The 19,902-nt window shown below is 38.2% G+C and overlaps 1 protein-coding gene across 1 annotated transcript; it reads right to left on the bottom strand.

Annotated features, from left to right (window-relative positions):
- Window positions 1-1,247: 1,247 nt before the first annotated feature.
- On the bottom strand, window positions 1,248-19,283 carry LOC106890167 (UPF0061 protein ETA_18310-like; the record flags this gene model as incomplete). The annotated part of the gene is made up of 12 exons (XM_014945788.1): window positions 1,248-1,886; window positions 2,238-2,317; window positions 7,539-7,582; window positions 8,384-8,463; window positions 11,305-11,397; window positions 11,577-11,658; window positions 11,745-11,789; window positions 12,450-12,579; window positions 14,547-14,630; window positions 15,369-15,441; window positions 16,076-16,145; window positions 19,196-19,283. Coding segments are annotated over 12 exons (992 nt in total), but the record flags the coding sequence as incomplete, so codon positions are not given.
- Window positions 19,284-19,902: the final 619 nt, after the last annotated feature.

Raw genomic sequence — 19,902 nt, 5'->3', positions numbered from 1 at the left:
GTATAAAGTTTTAAGACAGTGTGCAATGAGATTCGCCTGGAAACGGGCACAGCAACCAAACAGGTGGAAATATGTTTGAGAGATAACTAACAGGATAACAGCAAAATTCCTCTGAAGACTACCTGCTGCTGCTGAGAAGATATTAATATCCTGTTGCTCTCTGCAAAAGAGTAGACGAGGAAGGCAGAGGGGTATTGAACAGTGGGGAAATGAAAGCTGGTATCCTATTAATGGCATTGATTGCCAAAACTATAGAAAATGAACATCAACCCTTCAATTGGACCTTGGGTCGATGGGAAGATTCAACAGAAGTTCAGTATAATGTGACAGCTGGACCCCCAGAATTCCATGTTAAATTGGAAGACTTAGTCTTTTATGAACTAGACCCACCCGGTCGACAAGAAAGAGCAATAAAACCTTTTTACCTCTGCCCCAGTTCAAATCCAGGAAAAAGTTATTGCAGTCTCCCTAACCACTATTACTGTGCATATTGGGGATGTGAAACCATAGCTTCAAACTGGGACGTAGCCATTAAAGATGAGTTTTTAAATATCACATGGGGACCCAGAGGTTGTAAGCCGCTGACTCCAAGCTGGGATGGACATATAGAGGGCCCCCATCTAGGCAACTGTAAGCATGTTATATTAGAAATCCTGCAGCCTGATGACCACGGATGGTTATTTGGACGGACCTGGGGAATGCGATATTGGGAATCTGGAACTGATAGAGGAGGACTAATATTCATTCAAAAACGTGAAGTTAGGAATTAGAGAAAAGAAAAAGAGAACAGGAGGCTCAGTCCTCCTGGTATGAATCCTGGTGTAATCGGTCACCCTGGCTGACTACCTTAATTTCTACTTTGGAGGGACCCCTCATAATGTTGTTATTGGCTCTGACTTTTGGACCTTCTATCATTAATAAGCTTGTAACTTTTGTTAAAAGCAGGTTGGAAAAAGTGCAGCTAATGGTGATGAAGCAATCAGAACTGGAGATGAAAATTATACCAAATGAAAATCCTGAATTACATGCAGCTTGTGAGGTATTGTCTAGGTTTGATCAGCAAATCACTTATAAATAAAAGAAGATAAAAGGAGCTGTTTACCTTGCCTGAATTTGCCAGCCCTTGGTGGAGCTGTGACTCCCCGGCCGCCCAGCGCTGCTTCTGCCTTCCTACCTTAATAAATATTTAGTGAACCTATTTCGGACTCGGTTTGCCTTAAATTCAACTATAACAAGATCATCCTCTGTTCCAGCTCTGCAAAAGACTTAGTAACATTTATATCTTCAGAATACAATTACATTTGAACAGTGAGTAACAGCAAGAACATTCATCAAAATACTTTATGATTAAAATTATCTTAGATGGATTTTAAATTGACCAGCCATTAAAACTTACTGAGACCCACCTGATCAGCCATGAATTCTGAGAAGTTATGATAGTTTGGCAGAACTTACATATTGGGACTCAAATTAATGCACAGTTGAATATGAAGGGCAGAGTTATAAACACCAATATAATTTGCCAATGAAACCATAGATAGCGGTCCATTTCTCTAATCTTTAGACTTTATAAAGTTGGTCCAAGACCTTGTCTTGCCTTGCAGAGTAGCAGATTCCAGTCAACCAAGTGTAAGGGAGAGAAGTTCCTGGAGCTTGATCCATTAATCCCATTTGAAGGCCTGAGCTTTGACATGGATGATTTTTCTGGCTTGTTCAAGTTGCAGCAGGATGAGCAGGATGAGTTCAGGATGAGCAGGATGAGTTCAGGATGAGCAGCTGACTTTGAGGTCCTTGGCCCAAGCTGGGGGCCGCAGGGAGTAGCCCGCTCTCTCTGCAGCCTGCTGCCTCTGGAAGGGATGTTGTAAAATCTGCTGTAGAAGACGAACCTGGAAGCAATTAAAATAGGTCAGTTTTCATACAAAATGTTTTCCTGCAAACATGAAAAGCTTCTGGCACTTCACCATAGAATCATTCAGGTTGGAAAAGACCCTTGGGATCATTGAGTCCAACCATATTATATTACCCAAGCTCCAGAAACTATTACTACTATTAATATAGTCACTCCTATTTATAATTAACACTATTAATAATTTTGTTAATATTTGTAATAGTAGATTATATTAATACAGTGTTGGCCAAAGTGTAGCATACATTCAAAGTGTAAATGCAACAACTGTTTCATTAACAATTATGCCAATTGTTAATAAATACATCAGGAAAGAAAAGAAGTATTTTACCTCTGAGAAATCATTCAAATTAGCTTTTTGCACTGCTGATTCTGCCATCCAATTCCTCAGAATGTATCTAGGATTAACAGCTGAAACCAAAAGTAAATCATGCTAAATTTAGTTAGACGTATTCAACAAAAGGAAAACACAGTCATTGAAACGTGTCATTGAAATCATAAAAAAGGTTTGATTTGCAGATCAAGAAAAAAAAATGCATAAAAAGGAAAAGGAATGAATCAATATATTTTTATGAGCTGCTAAAAAGGAGTTTTTAAACTTGCACAATCAGTAATGCCAAAGTGCCAAACAAAACAGCGTAGAACATCATATTGATACACAAATAATCTCCTGTTACGAACACCAGCAGACTTCTCAAATGTGATGAGTTTCCCACAGCCCAAGTTCCTGCTACGTTGCTGGAGACCATATTTCAATGTTGTCAGTATTTTCCTGGAGATTCTAAAAATGACTATTTTATTACTTAATTTAAAAAGGAATTATTAAGATCTTCATTAAAGTATATGTATTTAGATATTCCTATCATATATCAAAAGTTTATCCATGAAAGCCTTTGATGTTGCATTTCAGCTGTATTTTTTTAGAAACTACTTTTTCAACTTGCATTTCCTGGTGAGGGTGTGGGGAGGTTCCCCAGTTTTTTCCACAACTGTCTGCTGTATCTTTTTGGAAAGCCCCATGACAGCTGCACTGCTTCTCCGGCTTCTTCCAGGCTGATTGTGTCTAATTAGTGGTCAGGAGATTATAGGGACATTGAAAATTAAACTGCTGAATGAGTAAACCAGGTTCTATCTTACAGGACAGCAACTAACAACTTGTAAAAGGAGTTCTGTCAAAGTGTGTGCCAAGGCCAGTTCTCCTAAGCACACATGGCTTTTATTATCCATTTTTTGCGGATAATGTCAACAACAACTCTTATTTTTGCTCTGCAATTAAAGCCTAAGATTCTACTTCAGAAAGTTTCCCCTTTAATTAATGATTAAAAAGAAAGTTACAGATTAATTGTAACAAACACTTCAGGCTTGCATTGTAAATCTTAATTTGACCTTCATCTCCATATTTTCCCTAATTCAGTAACTGATTATTCCATGAAGAGATTAATTTGTGATACTAGGGGCATTTCACCCATGGACTTTGAAAACAAAAGTCTGTGATTTATGGGCATACACAAACTTCATCTGTTCCTTCCCTTTTCATTGATGTCCCAGTAGGTTTTATAAGAAAAAACATCAGTTTTATATAATAGATGTCTTTCAGAAAAATCCATGTGGCTTTAGAAAACACTCTTATAAATACCTTTACAGCATATTTGAAAGAAGGTATTAGAGAAAGCAGAGTATTCATCAAAATCACCATCTCAAATTTCCCTCTACTCAGTCCTCTAATCAATTAGTTGTGATGTTATTTAATTTATAAATAATACATTATATTAGGAGGGGGATGATCAGAAGCAATATTTTGGGTGAAGGGATTAAACCTAGTCTGTTTCCATTTCCCAATTCACACTATTCTTGCATCTCCTCGTACCGTTGCTTCAGCTTGCAAACATCACTTGTTTGTCTTACCTGATGACCAAGACAACTGATGTCTTTGAGAAAAGCTATGACTGGCTCCTCCTGAGGTTCTGTGGTTGGACAATCACAGGGCTTTATTCATATTCATATTTAATAGCTCCCCATACAGAATCAGTGTCTAGAGCAGTGAACAGGCTTCTCTGTAGTAACTACTCCTTCTAAGAAGCACCATTTAACCAGCTAACAAACCAGAACTTACTGAAGCTGTGTAATCAGTGGAACAATGCTTGCATGATTATTTTATGTATCGCAATACAATTAAATTCTTTTATCTTTGGAACTGAATGATAGCCATTTTAAGCCACAAGATTTGCCGTACAGCAATATTAAACAAAGGGCCTTCATGTTATTTAGAAAAGTAAAGGACAAAACCAAAAATCACTCTGTGCTCTAAGTGCTCAACTCTGACCACTCCTGCTCCTGCCAGAAGAGAGAAGGTGGAGGTCTCTTACAAAATCAGAAAATGGGCTGGCATCAGAAGCATCTGAGGTGGCACTGCCACTCCCTCCAGAAAAGCTGCCCAGGTAAGAGAAGACCATTCCAGCACAGCATCCATGGGAATGGAGACTGAGATGCCATCCATCCAGGTACAAACATTCAACTCTTTCACATCATTACGGCTGCTCTGTATGTACTTACATACATTAAACAAAAGCCAATAAATAAGACTGGCAATTTGGAACCCTGATAACCTTTACAGAGTTATAACAACACTCTCCCCTAACTGCTAAAAACCAGCAAATTCCCACTTGGCAAAGTGATTTGCTCTGGCCAGGTATTTGATTTAATCCAGTAAATGGCTTTTCAACAGTAAAGTGTGATAATAATATAAAAAGAATATTTAAAAGGTGGAGAAGTTAACATATGACTCATACAAAAAATGATAATTCACATTAAAACCATGACTCACAGTAGCAGGAGAATATTTGTCCCAGAAATATATTCTTAACAATTGCAAATTGACAAGTTTCACAGTGGCATTAAAAATATCTGTAATTAACACAAGTGACAAGAAAATTATGAGAGAATGAGACAAGCCAGATAAGAAAAGGACAAAGAAGAAGAAGATTTTGTGCCCTTGCAAGCATTTTGTGATCTGGTCTACAGGTTTTTTTTACATGTTTCTTTTCTAAAGAAATACAATGATAGACTTGTACGGGGATGTGGATTGTCAAATCTTTTTGATCAACTCCTAAGGAACTATGTTTAGGCAGTAAAAGATAATGTGCTACTAAGGACTAAAAACTAAATGGAGAGCGGTAAAAATGAAGATAACGAATGTGATCAACTTTAAATGGTTCAAGGTAATGTACTTTGGGACATGAGATATTTTACTAGACTTACTAATGATGAAGGAAAGGTGATGAATAACGAGGTGATAATGGCAATATATTCAAGGTCAGTCAGTTCTAAAGACAGCGATAAGAGATGTAGTGGGACTTACCAACCCATATAAAAATCTGTAAGAGCCCTGACAGTTTTGTCTTTATCATGAAATGCTGGGTAAAAATGCACAGTTGAGTGAGTTGAGCCAGATTTGGGCTGCAAGTTGTACTAACAAGGGCAGCTGTTACAAGCAAATACTTCAAAAAAATTAAGAGATCACAGGGGGTATATCCAAGAGATCTATTTAAATGTAACAGAGAACAACAACAAAACTCTAAGAAACTTCAGTCACACTGTAATATGGAGAAGCTAGCAAAAATGTAACAAAGTTTGTTCATTTTAAGAAGAAAATAAGATTTTAAACAGACCAATAACCAATTAACAGTAGTAGTCAGTCTGTTAGGAATATCTGGTAGCTCTGCTGTCTGAATATATTGTGACGACAGGTTATATGGAAGAAAACAAACTTAACCATGAATCCTTAAAACATGAAAAAAACCATGAAACTTAAACATGAATCCAAGTTTTGGACTGTTACCAAAATGGAGACAAGAGCACAAGTGTTATCCTGGAGACAAAACCTTTTCTCTGCTTTGTCTGGCTCCTGTACTGTATGATCCCCTGAGATACACGTAGACAACCCCAGTGCTGGTTAGCAGAAGATCGTCCCCAAACTAAGATCCTTTCTGATTTGGAATAAAAGCTCAGAATATCATAATCTTCTCCATAAGCAGATTCAAAATCCAGAAGAAGAAGAAGTATGTTTAGACAGCTTTCAGCATTAAGTTTTAGCTGAGGAAAACGGGAGCTCAAAACCTCGAAAGAGTCGTTGAGCAAAGAGCCTCGGAGTCTCACAGCTGCAACTTCTTAACCTTACCAAAATACAAATAATAAACCAAATCTTTCTTCTTGGTAACTGTTTTCATATTAACTTTCTAAAAATGCATGTAAAATTGTAAGAAGTGTGCCTAAAAATGGACAGAGCCTTGGTCAGAAAACGTGGATGCAAACATTAAGGTCTTCCATGTGATGAAAATTCCTGCCTGACGTAATTTTTACTGTCTTATTACTGAACGCCAGTGCTGTCTGCTGCCATTTTCCTACCAAATCAATTAAAACTTTTGAAGAAAGTGGCCGATCAATATATAACAAAAGAGTACAGCTGTTTCAGTTAGAAATGAGAATATAACAGCCTGCAAAGCAGCTCAACAATGAAGCATAAATACCTCATGCAGAATTTGATCAGATCTTCCATTTCCTTCACTCCCTTTCATCCAGAGATTTTCAGTTGTCTTTTACAGGCAAATTTCACAAATTTACCACTGCAGGTCCGAAAAAAAAAACAACCACCACCTCCCACAATATTTTTAGAATTTCCTATCTGCTGAGATAGACAGCTAAATGCAGTAACTCCACCATTCTGTATTTAGAATAAGTTGGTGAATTCAAAGTACCTTCCAGGTAAATCAAAAGGAAAAAAAAATAACCAAGTCCACAAGCACCAAAGCACAGAAAAACCTGGCACCTCCGCAGCCCCCAAATGGAAATTGTAAAAAAGAGGGTTAAAAACAAAAGTAAGAGAAAAAAAATACAAAAAGGTAAACAACAAATAAAGGAAAGAAAAATAAACAAGTAGGTAAATGAAGATTGCTATGGACAGCTGAGCTGGATTGCCTGGCTGTCTGTATTCACATACGGTGTGACACAGGTCAGAGCAGCCTATGTGAAAACTGATGGAAAAGCCTTCTTCATGACATCTTCATCATTTGTGATTTCAGTCCTCCAAAATATGAACTGACATGTGCTGTGTCCTTCAAAACCAGCAGAATCAAGAGAAGAGCTACTTGGACTAGTAGCTGTGGAGCATTTCCGTGGTCTCAGACTCTTAGGCCTCAGACTCTGACAGGACCAGGACTGTACTCACAACAGAAGGTGTTTGGGCCAGACCAGTTTCTTCATAAATGCAGACTTAAATTAAGAATTTTTCTCTTTTTTTAAGGAGGGAGAAGGGAGGATCCTTGAGAAGGAAACGTGTTTCAATGTAGCCAAGGAACATCTTGATCATTTAGCTCATACAAAAAGCACATATATATTCACAAGTCCAGCCATGCACACGTGGCTGGATTCTAATTACCCAACTGGGTGAAAGCAGAGATAGCCACAGCAGGTGTATAGTGTATTTGCAGCGGTGTAATTAGAGTTTCTCCTCTTCAGGAAAACAGTACATTTTAGTTGTCCTCAAAAGGAAAAATAACTAACACTGAAAAAAACCTATGTAAATAGATAGCTGCCATCTCCAAGCATATGAATTCCTTTGGACTGTTTTACTCACTTGTCATTCGTGTTCTTCTCTTGCCGTCTGAATCACCCTTGTTACTATGAAAAACAAAGCAAAAGAAGAAAAAAGAAAGTGCTTTAGCTAATGAGCTTGATACTTATTTTTAGAAATATTTCATTTGACTTTCATTAGAATCATTAAGTGTTCTGCTTTTGTGTTTAGTGGAAGCAGGTGTGAATCTGTAAGAATGATTAGACTTGGAAAAAACTGCACAATTTCTTGCAGGTGTTGTATCTTGTATTGATTTTTTTCTGTAAGAACTGTATTTACTGAATAAAATGTCCAAGTACCTGATATGTACTTCTCTTTACTATCAGCCACATGATTAAGAATATATATTAAGATAAACATATATTATTAAGAAAAAACCACATTGAATTCTTTATTGATTTAAGACAAAAGAATGGGTAGGATGTTCTAACACACATGTGCCTATCTGTGCAACACCAGCTGCTTCCAAACACAGTCTGTGTGTTTGCAGCTGTTCCATTTCCACCCCTTGTCATCCTAAAACCATATTATTACATAGTAAAAAATACGTGTATTACCAGTAATGAAACACTATTCATTCCTATGTATTTGCAGAGCCTCACTTTCAGATTCTTGGGCTCAATCTGTAGGACTGGTATTTTAACAAAAATTATTAACCAAAGAAACCTGATCAATTGCTCAATGAAAGAGAACAAACACAGACCACTCCTCCCATGTCATTTTTGTGTACCTGTGTGTCTAAACAGAACTATGCTAGTAATTATTGTGGAATCTAGCACAATCTAGAACCATAAAGACAAAAAAGGCATAAGAAGTTATTTTGACACTTGAAACTGCATCATGCTTACCGATTTAATCTCAAGAGGTACATAGTAACCCATTCTGAAAACAACTTGTGTTTACTCAGATCCTGGAGAGCCCAGAACTCCTGAAGAGAAAGAAACAGTTAATGGAGGGTAATCAGAATTTTGTTCCTGTTAAGAAAAAAACAAAGTAAGCAAATGAATATTGAAAGGATATAAGAGGGAAATGTGATGACCCTTGAAGGAATTTTGTCCCCCAAAATTCTACTATATCTTTTCCTCTGTATTTAAATTATTTACTTTTGATAGAGTGAGATATCCGTATTAATCCATCTCTGTCATGGCAAATTCTATCGAAGCCCCTCTAGCACTTCATCCCTCTTTTTTCTTGGCTTATTGTCTGACCTAATTTATTTTTTTAGGCTACATAACTACAGACTTAACTGTCTTCTGAGTTATGTACACGGACCAGATCTATTTATAGAGATGTGGCTGGTTTTTTTCCAAAATTGTGGAATATGCATAATATATTGATAAAGAAAGATGTGAAAGGAGAAACTTAAGGCTACAGGGATGGGAGAAGACTGAGGAGAAGAATAGAGACAGCAGGAGAAGAAGAAGGGAGAGGAGACACAACTTGGAAAAGGCAAACAGAGAGAAAGCAGAGCTTGGAGTTAGTGCCTCCAGTGTTGGAGAACCACCACAAACGCAGCTTCCCTGGCTGACTCCACTGAACTAAACAGCTGCTTCGTATCGCTCGGCTGAGAGAAAGCAGCCAAAGCTCACAGACAAAAAATGAACTTCAGAGAAAGAACAGATTAGAAAGAAATGGACACAGATAAAAGGAAGTGAACAGCAGATACGCAAGGAAAAATGGGCAAAAGTTAAGGGGAATTAAAAGCAAGAACAAAACAAAGTTTTGATCACATCTGTGTTTTTTCTAAAGGAACGGGAGTCAAAAATATAATGAAAACCACATTTGAGTATAAAAATGAGTTAAAATTACAGAAGTGACTAAGAGCTGGGGGTCAGGCAAGCAGGTAACAGGTGAGTGCGGGAGTCAAGCATTTGTTCCAAGATGTGCAGGGTTAGGCTGCTTTGGGGGGAATTTCAGAATGTTTCCAGTTAATACTAAATGTAAGGACTTCTGCAGTGTTCCCAAAGGACTCTGGCATTTTTAGGTCAATTTTGGTGTGCAGCTGAAAAAAAAAAAGTTTTTGTACAAACCAACACGAGAACTTACTTTGCTACTGACAAAGTATTAGAGTGTGAATAAACAGCAGATGAAATTATTATTAAAAAGTCTTAGAAAAAATAGAACTTTTCGCCAGCATAAAATTGTACCTGCTTTACCACTAGAAGATCTCCTCTTTTTAACTATTAATGGTTTCAAGCTCATAGAAAAGGTCAGGTTAGACCTCTTACTTAACAGAAGAAAACAAGCAAAAACAGAGAATATGGTCAAAATCACTTAATTATCTAGGACACAACCAGAAAAAGAAACAGTAACTCCTCATTTTCATTCTAAGCTTTACACACAGTCATTCTGCTCCCTAAAACAACCTCGTAAATCTACCTGCTCTCATTTTTAATTCGATTCAAAGACAGATATAAGTCAGAAGTTACAGAAAGGCAATGGTTTCCCAGACAAAGCGAAGAATATTCCCTATGTGGAAAAGGCACTGTATTAAAGAATAAAAATTAAAAAAAAATCCTTTGGCTCTTGCAAAAAGGCTTCCTTTTTTTCCTTTCCAGATCAGGTACTCACAAACTTTTTTTTCAGAATTTCCCCTCCACATTTTTATCCATTATTTGCTCAGCATCTCACTTCAGTTCAAACATTTCAGCCAATTTTCACTTCTAAAGATTGCACTTTATCCAGGTAAGAGGTTTATCTCTTTTATTTTGATGCTCTCATCTCTTTTATTTTGATGCTGTCATCTCTTTTATGATTATACTTTGTCCTGAAGAGTAAGTTTAGGCTGAGTTAGCAGCAACACCGGATGGGACAGCAGGCTGAGCAGGACACAATGAAACATGTATTCCTATGCTTTAAGCTACTTTTAAAACTGATCTTGTGCCCAAGGGAGGTGAGAGACCACTATGGACTGGGACTCCAACAAGAGTTAATGATGAGATGGGATCTCACTTGGCATTAGATACTGAGACAAGCTGATGGGCCTGAGAGCAGATGTTTCAGACACCTGGTAGCCCCATGTTAAGAATAGTTTTTGATCAACCAGAGGTTCAAATTTTACTCATGAGCCCTGTCCAACTTAATTTGTGTCTCACGAAATACAATGAGAAGGTATTCGTAAGCAAAACAAAACAAAATAAAAAGTGGGGGTGGGAGTGAAGGAAGTAAAGTTTTTTCCAGCAGACCCACGTTAAATGTGAAGAAAATCACATTCTCAGCCAGAGGTTCAAATTTTACTCATGAGCCCTGACCAACTTAATTTGTGTCTCACGAAATACTATGAGAAGGTATTCATAAGCAAAACAAAACAAAAAAGTGGGGGAGGGAATGAAGGAAGGAAAATTCTTTCCAGCAGACCCACCTTAAATGTGAAGAAAATCACATTCCCACCTGTGTATAAATATTTATGACTACTCATATTGGACCTGTACCAGAGACTGAACGTTTTACTTGAGCACTCTTCATTAATGTATCTTTCATTAGCACTCTCTGTTAATGTATCCTTCTTTATTAGACACAGCCTTAACATGGGGTGGTAGCATGACACAGATACATTAGCCTCCCTGTCCCCTAATAATGCTACAACCTTAACATGGGGTGGTAGCATGACACAGATATGTTAGCCTCCCTGTCCCTAATAGTGCTACAATGACATGTTTCCCAGGCAAATCAAGGCTTGAGACATTCTCTTTTACAGGGTTATGTACAACCTGATTTACTCATTTTATATTAAGTATTCCTAAATTTGGGTGCTTGTATTAATTAATACCTCAGGAATATGGAGCTGCTTTAACTGGTCTTCAGTAATTTCACTGAGCTGTCGAAATGTCATTGTAAAATCAGCCTTTGTATCTTCCATAAGCTGGTGAAAAAAGATACTTCTATCAGAGTTTTTAAAGTATGAGGGTCCACACGTTTGCCAAAAAAGCATTGTAAAATCAGCCTTTGTATCTTCCATAAGCTGGTGAAAAAAGATACTTTTGAGTTTTTAAAGTATGAGGGTCCAGACGTTTGCCAAAAAAATTAGCAAAGCAAACTTACTTTTAGGAGGAAAGCAATCAAATAGTTATCATCCTCATTCTCTCCAAGAAGACCCAATTTTGCTTTGAATAGTTCTGTGAAACTGAAAATAACAAAAAAAGGTAAGGAAGCGTCATATAATGTGACATAGCATTGTGACTGTAAGGCTTGAGTTCTGGAACTCCATACCGGATGTAATAGCGCTCACCATATCCCTCCAAAATCTGGGAAGCTCTGCAAAAAAAAGAAAAAGGAAATGTCTAATTCTGTGGAACTACAATCCTACTGTGGCTACAATCCTACTGTACTCTAATTAATGAAAAATTGTTTCATCTGATACCTCACACACATTGATATTCTGAATCAATCAGGATCTGCAGTGGGAAAAAGACTGAGGGGAAACATTTTAACAGGCTTCAAAAACATAAATAACTGCTGCAAAGAGGAAAAATACAATGGTCTTCCTTTTCGTACTGAGTAAGAAGTTACAAGTTTAAACCACACAAAAGAAGATTCATGTCAGAATCTTTACAATCAGGTATTAAAATACTACCTCATCACTTCAGGAGAATGTATGGTCTTCATAAGCAAGCACCTTAAAGAATACACTGGACAAGAATAGAAAGCTACAGGCAAAGGTCCTACCTTAGGGAAAGGAGAATGGAACACACAACATCTAAGATCACCTCCCAGTCACATTCTGCTCTTATTGATGAACAATGAAAATCCTTCTCCCCTCCCTCCACCTTATTCTGACCAATAATTAATTCAGAATTATTTTCCACCTAGAAAAAAAGATAAGCTAATCCCTTTCTTTCCTATGCATATGGTGATTAGCGGGTCTCCCATCTCACTAGTTCTTTTAAGCACCAATATATTTTAAGGATTACTTACAGCTGCTTTTGCTTGGGATCCAATAAAGGTTTTAGAGCTTGTAACAGCTTGCTCAGATTAAACAGCCCAACATTTGCCTGGTTTCCTATTTTATACCTCCTTTCATCATCAGATGTGTTTGGTACAAAATCTGTTTCAAAAAAAACACATTGCAACAGAGTAATTCCAATAAACAAACAATGTTAATATATTGAAGTGCACTCATTTTATACTTGCCCAGCAAATTAATAAAAGCCCTTAAGTTACTCTAATATTTAAAATCAGATCATAAGGATACTTATTTACAGTGAATTTACTCAAGCTCTATTATTTGCAAATCTAAGGAATACATCCTTCACAGACAGTTCCCACATGTTACAAGTGACATTTTCCTACTTGAAGATACAAAATAAATTTTCAGACATTTAAAGAGGTGACCATTTTTACACTAAAAGCAACGTCTTATTCAATGTTTTTGCTAGATACAGTGCTACTATTTAGCACACAGACTAAGCAAATAACTGTGCGACCAGACTCAGTATTTACAAGTATTTTTTGAAAAGTAACAGCAAGAAAGATTTGTTTCAGTTCTACAGGCAAGCTTTTCACACAAAAATTAGGGCTAGCACGTTCCAGTATGCAAATCCAGTACTTGGGAGACAACAAATACGTGCTATGCAAGTTACAGGTATCCAGAAGTAAAATGTCTGCAGAGCTACAGCACCAGTCTCTGAACTGATGCAGCATGAAGCCCATGCTCAGATCAACTGCAGATAAGCTGATGGATGCACACAGCATTGCCTGAGTCCTCAGAGGAAATTAATGACAAATGGAGCATTAAGGAGGAGAACTGACACATCTCTCAGGTTTGGTGAGTGGTTCAAAACTGAATTTTAACTCTACAGCATTTTATCTGGTTCTTGGGTGTACTGCCCCTGGCTGGGACTGAGTTCATTTTCTCCATACAGCCTGAATGGCACTGTGTTTTAGACTTGTGACTAGGACAGTGTTGGTAACACAACGATGTTTTAGCCATTGCTAAGCAATGCTTGCCCAGCATGAAGACCTTCTCTGGTCTCACTCTGCAATCCCAGCAAGTGAGGCTGGGGGTGGCCAAGGGGCTGGGAGGGGACACATCACATGTTGGTTGCCCCCACCCCTTTTTTTTTCCCCCTTTGCTTATTCAACTGTCTTTTCATCACCCATGAGCTTTGATTTTCCAATTCTCTCCCCCAACCCTCAGCAGGGGGGAGTGAATGACTGGCTGGTGGGTCCTTACTTGCTGGCTGGGGTCAATCCACCATACAGAGAAAGATCTAAAACCAGAAAAGCCCTGTTTTTTTCAGTACGATAGAAAAAAAAATTACATTTATTCTCATGAGATTTCCTTAATGTGAGGCTGCAGCCTCATGAAAACAGACAGCGAGATAACCACTGCTGGTTCTGAAGCTTACTCAGATACAACCTCTAAACAATAATCTCATAATCTGCATTTATGTACATACTGGACATAAATGCAGATTATTACATCTATCTGGATGTACTATCTAGATTACTAATCTAGATTACATCTAGATTACTATATAGATGTAATGCACACATTACATCTATCAATCTCAGACCAACTGAATTCAGACTTTCAAAGAAAGGTTGCCATGACTGGGTAGGTTTGTTTTCTTCCAACATATAATTAGCTGCTGTGACTATAAAGCTAGAGCATGATGCATGCAAAGTTACTGTATACTACTTTTGTTTTTGGCTGCTTACAGCAATACACAATTTTCAGTTTTCTAGGTTTCTGCTGTAGCATCTATTCAGTTGATGAAGTTCAACTGGAAACATTCTCCTGACAGTGGGTTTAATAGTAATATTTCATTAACAAGACTTTTAGCACTTGAAATGCAACCAGTATAGTGCATCATACAACTGGCCTCTGATACATTTTTTTTTCCCTAAAACTCTTCAAACAATACATATGCTCGGGATTTTTCTACATACGCTTGGGATTTTTCTGCTAATAATGTTAGGAGTTCTCATGCACACAGAAACTACATAAATTAATATAAAGGATTTATTTTAAGTAAAAAATTGTGTTTTAAAAACAGGTGCTGCACTCACTTGGGTCATAGGAGTCCATAAATCCAAACGGACCATAATCTATTGTTATGGATAATAAACTGAAGTTATCTGTGTTGCACACACCTGCAATTAAACAAGAAGGAGAAACAAAAGTTAAAATTCAACCCTGTAGCTTTTAAAAAAATTGCTGTGAAATAGATCCACCAAATCTAGAGAACTTTGAGGCCATTATCTTTTAGAAATCAAACTCTGGAAAATAAACTTGTCTCTCTTACTCTTGACCTGACATGCATTTTAAGAAAGAAAAAGAGAAACTGTTCACTACATTATCTTGCATCTGGTTTCTGTACCTAGGTGGCACTGTTCCCTTTTCCTTCCATGGCTGCACAGTACTGAAGCAGCGTCTTGCAATTTGGTCATTGGCTGCTTCCTTGCAAGTTGACTGGGTGCTGTATTAGCCAGACAATGCTATTTTGTTTTTCATAATATAAATCTGAAACAAAGCTGGACAGCACTGTATCCTATACACCACAAAAGGCCAGGTTTGATGCATCAAATTCAGTGCAATTAAACTTATATATGACATCGGTACACAGTCTTTGTACATCAGACTGTTAGACCAATTCTGAGGATTCTTGCTCTCACATTCTTGTTTCTGTCAGACACGGTCATGCTTTGAAAGATCAGAAAGTGCTCCTAGCTCTGTTACGAAAATACTTGTATATGAATGCATAACAGATACTGTTGCAGGCAGAGATACCAGAAGAACTGAAGAACAAAGTGACAAATAAAAGCCACCTCTAAATATACAGACTATAAAGAGTCACTCCTGCAAAGCCAAGGCCATCTACTGCAGCTTACCATGTGCAAACCCCACAGACATCCACAGCGCAATCAGGTTTGCAGTCTCTGATACGACTGTAGAGAAAAATTCCTAAAATCAAATACATCTTTTACTTCAAGTCTTCTGAATCAAAAATACGGAATACAATGGCATAAACAATTTATTCGCTTTAGAAAGATTGTAGAAGTCCTACATTCTATTTTTAAATGTTTATCTCTGTCTGTCAGGCCTTTTCATTCACATTCTAAATGATGTGACTACACAATAACTTTATTCAGCAAAGACAATAGTTAAGTAAGTACATAGAGATGCCCTAAAAGAAATTAAAAACTCAAAAAAGAAACAAAGACACTACATACACTAATGTATATACTAGTATATACTATATATACTACATTTATAGTAGAAAAAGCGTAATTCATCACTTCATGACCACTGCTCAATTAAAATCTGAGCAGTCAGAGAACAAAAAATAAAAGAAAATAGGTTTCCAACAAACAATTCAATAATGAAAACTGGTGAAGAATGTTCATATTTGACATTGGGAAAAAAAAAACCAAACTTCAAGGAGGCTTTTAAGGAAGAGAATTAACAGACTTTCACTAACAAAGCCTGGAAGCTTACTTCACATTTTAAAATCTTTTAAAATGTGAAACTTTGAGAAGCTTTGTATAATTGTTCGCATGCTTGTGGAAAATAAAAACAACTTTTGAAAAAGACTTACCAGATATCTATTTGAATCATTCATGGCTATTAATGGAAAATGTTCCTGGATGATAAAGTCTAGCAATCTTCTGTAACAGAAGAGTCAGAATTCTTTAAACAAAACTGGCACTTTTAGAACTGATCGTTCAAAATTCTTGTTTTCAAACAGCTAAATGCAGATCTATGGCTTTCTGCAAATAGTTCTTAGAAAATTCAATCTATTTATTCCAGTGAGTCTTGGATTAAGCCCTTCCAAATGCCTAGAGATAAAACCTAAGGTTCCAGTCATACATATGTCTGGAGACTTCCACATAGAGTTAAAATTATTCTTGTGTGTTAAATTTCCAGAGCACTCCAGGATCCAGTTTTACATGCAATAATATCAGTTTTTTACGGAAAAAAAAACCAAACAGTATACGATTGCAAGGAATAATTCTACATTAGAATTCTCAGACAGAAAACTTTCTGGTTGAATTCTTATGAAGTAGGGTTACTTGCCATAGTAACGGGCCATTCCCAAAACAGTGCTGCTGCACAGTCCAACAGACAGGCTCAGGAAATTGGGATAGAATCATAGAATTGTCCAGGGCATCAACCACCTCCCTGGGCAACCTGTTCCAGTGCTCCACAACCCTCACAGTAAAGAACTTTCTCCTAATCTCCAGTCTAAATCTGCTCCCCTCCAGCTTAAAGCCATTGCCCCTTGTCCTGTCACTACAGGCCTTTCTAAACAGGCTCTCCCCGGCCTTCCTGTAGGCTCCCTTCAGGTACTGGAAGGCTGCTATTTGGTCTCCCTGGAGCCTCCTCTTCTCCAGGCTGAACAACCCCAGCTCCCTCAGCCTGTCCTCGTAGCAGAGGTGCTCCAACCCCCTGATCATCCTTGTGGCCCTCCTCTGGACCCTCTCCATCAGGTCCATGTCCTTCTTATAATGAGGGCTCCAGACCTGCACACAATACTCCAGGTGAGGTCTCACCAGAGCAAAGTAAAGCAGAAGAATCACGTCTCTGGGCCTGCTAGCAATGCATCTTTTGATGCAGCCCAGGATGTGATTTGCCTTCTGGGCATTAAAAATGGCAATGCCTGTCAGAATGCACATCTTTGCAGATCTAAAGCCTTAAAGTAGAGCGGCTGGCATCTAGTACATTTAGGAGCTCCCTGTAGGAACCTCTTGTGGCCAGAGCCAGCCAGGGCCACTGGCAGAGGCAGTCAGCAGGGACACCCCCAACTAGACCAGGTTACCCAGGGCCTCGTCAAGCCTCACCTTGAATATCTCCAGGGCATCAACCACCTCCCTGGGCAACCTGTTCCAGTGCTCCACAACCCTCACAGTAAAGAACTTTCTCCTAATCTCCAGTCTAAATCTGCTCCCCTCCAGCTTAAAGCCATTGCCCCTTGTCCTGTCACTACAGGCCTTTCTAAACAGGCTCTCCCCGGCCTTCCTGTAGGCTCCCTTCAGGTACTGGAAGGCTGCTATTTGGTCTCCCTGGAGCCTCCTCTTCTCCAGGCTGAACAACCCCAGCTCCCTCAGCCTGTCCTCGTAGCAGAGGTGCTCCAACCCCCTGATCATCCTTGTGGCCCTCCTCTGGACCCTCTCCATCAGGTCCATGTCCTTCTTATAATGAGGGCTCCAGACCTGCACACAATACTCCAGGTGAGGTCTCACCAGAGCAAAGTAAAGCAGAAGAATCACGTCTCTGGGCCTGCTAGCAATGCATCTTTTGATGCAGCCCAGGATGTGATTTGCCTTCTGGGCATTAAAAATGGCAATGCCTGTCAGAATGCACATCTTTGCAGATCTAAAGCCTTAAAGTAGAGCGGCTGGCATCTAGTACATTTAGGAGCTCCCTGTAGGAACCTCTTGTGGCCAGAGCCAGCCAGGGCCACTGGCAGAGGTGGCTGGAAGCACCATCTACATATGGGGCAGGCAGCCTGGGCAGGGGCTGGACCCGGGCAAGGGTTGTGTGGCTGCGCACACAAATATCTAGATTTTACCTTCTAATCAGGTTGTTGGAGCAAATTACTGGACTCCCCTCAAACTGTGACAATTTTATCAGAGTACCTAGCAACCTGACCTTCAGAAGGGTGTCTAAGCTATTGCCTCTGGATTTTAGCTGGCTGCTCCAGGTCATCCTCTTTCAGGAGGACCTCCTCTGAGGAGGAAGCACAGACAGTCACACTAGCCTTGGCCTGCTCTTGGCCATTCTTTCTGAGGGCCCCTCCAAAACCAGCAGGAAGCAGTCATCTATTCTGCATGAGTACAAGTGAGCTTTACATGGTTCTTAAATACAATGGGTCACAAATACTTTAACAAAAAACAAAACAAAAAAACCCAACCCAAACCAAACCTCAAAATCAGTTCCTTAATTGAGTCTTTCACTTTTACAACAACAATCTGCTGTACAATTTAAAAAACAAAAAAAAAGAAAGAAAGACAGCGCAGTCATGTGGAAAGTTAAATTGAAATATCAGTTACTACAATATTCAGCTGCCCCTATGAGCAATTGCTTGTTTTTAAGCACCCAGAACAATTTCTATTGCAAGTGATTATCAACCACTACATTGCTCCTGAGGAGAAATGACCAGTTTTTAAATATTTACATTATTTAATTAGTAGACCAAAAATTTGCCATGCTAATTGCTTGACACACAAATTAATATTGCCAAGAGGCTTAAAACTGTGCAGCAATTTCTTACCTAGCATACTTCTCTGCTTCTGAATGTTTCTGGAAAGCATACTTTATACAACATACTTATGCTAGTGAGTTATTTCATAATTTTTTTAATTTAGCTTCACAGATAACTATGAGAAACATAGGAACATATACTCTCATATACTCTAAAATTACAAATCTTTCCAAAACAAACAACCCCTCCCAATGCTTAGTCACCAGGACTATTTCAGCTATAAAATCTTTCTCATTTTGTAAGATCCAGGCCTTCAGAAATATCAAGGGGGCTTTACCCTTATGAGGTAAGGTCTTTCATATGCTTGTATAAAAATAGCATGTTATCTTTCTAAGTTATGCAATCTTCCTTTCTAAATAATTTACGTCCAAATTCCAACTGTATATATGCGTTCTAATACATACTTATTTCTTAAGAAAACTAACATAGTTACTATGAAGATTAAACTCAAACCTTTGTAAGTCCAGCTCCCCAGAATGAGCTAAGATTTCCAAGGATCCTATACGGAACCATGATTTGGCAAGACGTAGCACTATTGCACCTTAAATATAGACACATGGGTTTAAATGTAAACAGAGTATCAGCAAAGTAAAATAGTTCCATAGTAAAAGCCATCACGCGCTGTTTCTGATGCAGAATTTCTATAAGCATAGTTATACTGGTATTTCTGTAAGTATGCTCAATGCATAACAGATGAATAAGTGTATTATTTTACTATACATACTTTTCAATGATAAAGCTTGATTTGCAAATGCAGCAAACACAGGCAAAATTCCAATACTGCATTAATACTAGCATTACTCCAGAAAAGCTAGCAACAAAGAAAGAACCGACATAAATAGATTTTTGCCCATGCTCTGCCATCCCACTCAATTTCTGAGCAGATGTAGATGAGGCATCAATGGCACAGCCACAGCAGCATTCCCACCCTTCCAGCATTGCTATTGGAACAATGGACAATTTCCCTAGTTCTCAATATCATTTTTATAATGGCAAGCAAAAACAAAAATTACAGCCCTACAACTCGTATGCCACAGAGCAGACCTGTTCATAGGGCTTCATTTCTTTAACTAAGATGTTTTAGACCGATCTTCTCAGGAGAAGTTTTCTTAATAAATGAAATTAAGCCTATTTAGTACTTTTTATTACACATATATGAC

The sequence above is a fragment of the Calidris pugnax genome, unplaced genomic scaffold (assembly GCF_001431845.1).
Source record: "Calidris pugnax isolate Ruff unplaced genomic scaffold, ASM143184v1 scaffold19, whole genome shotgun sequence".
In the NCBI taxonomy this organism is placed as follows: domain Eukaryota; kingdom Metazoa; phylum Chordata; class Aves; order Charadriiformes; family Scolopacidae; genus Calidris; species Calidris pugnax.
The sequence above is the reverse complement of the archived record's forward strand: the minus strand, read 5'-3'. Positions and strand labels throughout refer to the sequence as shown.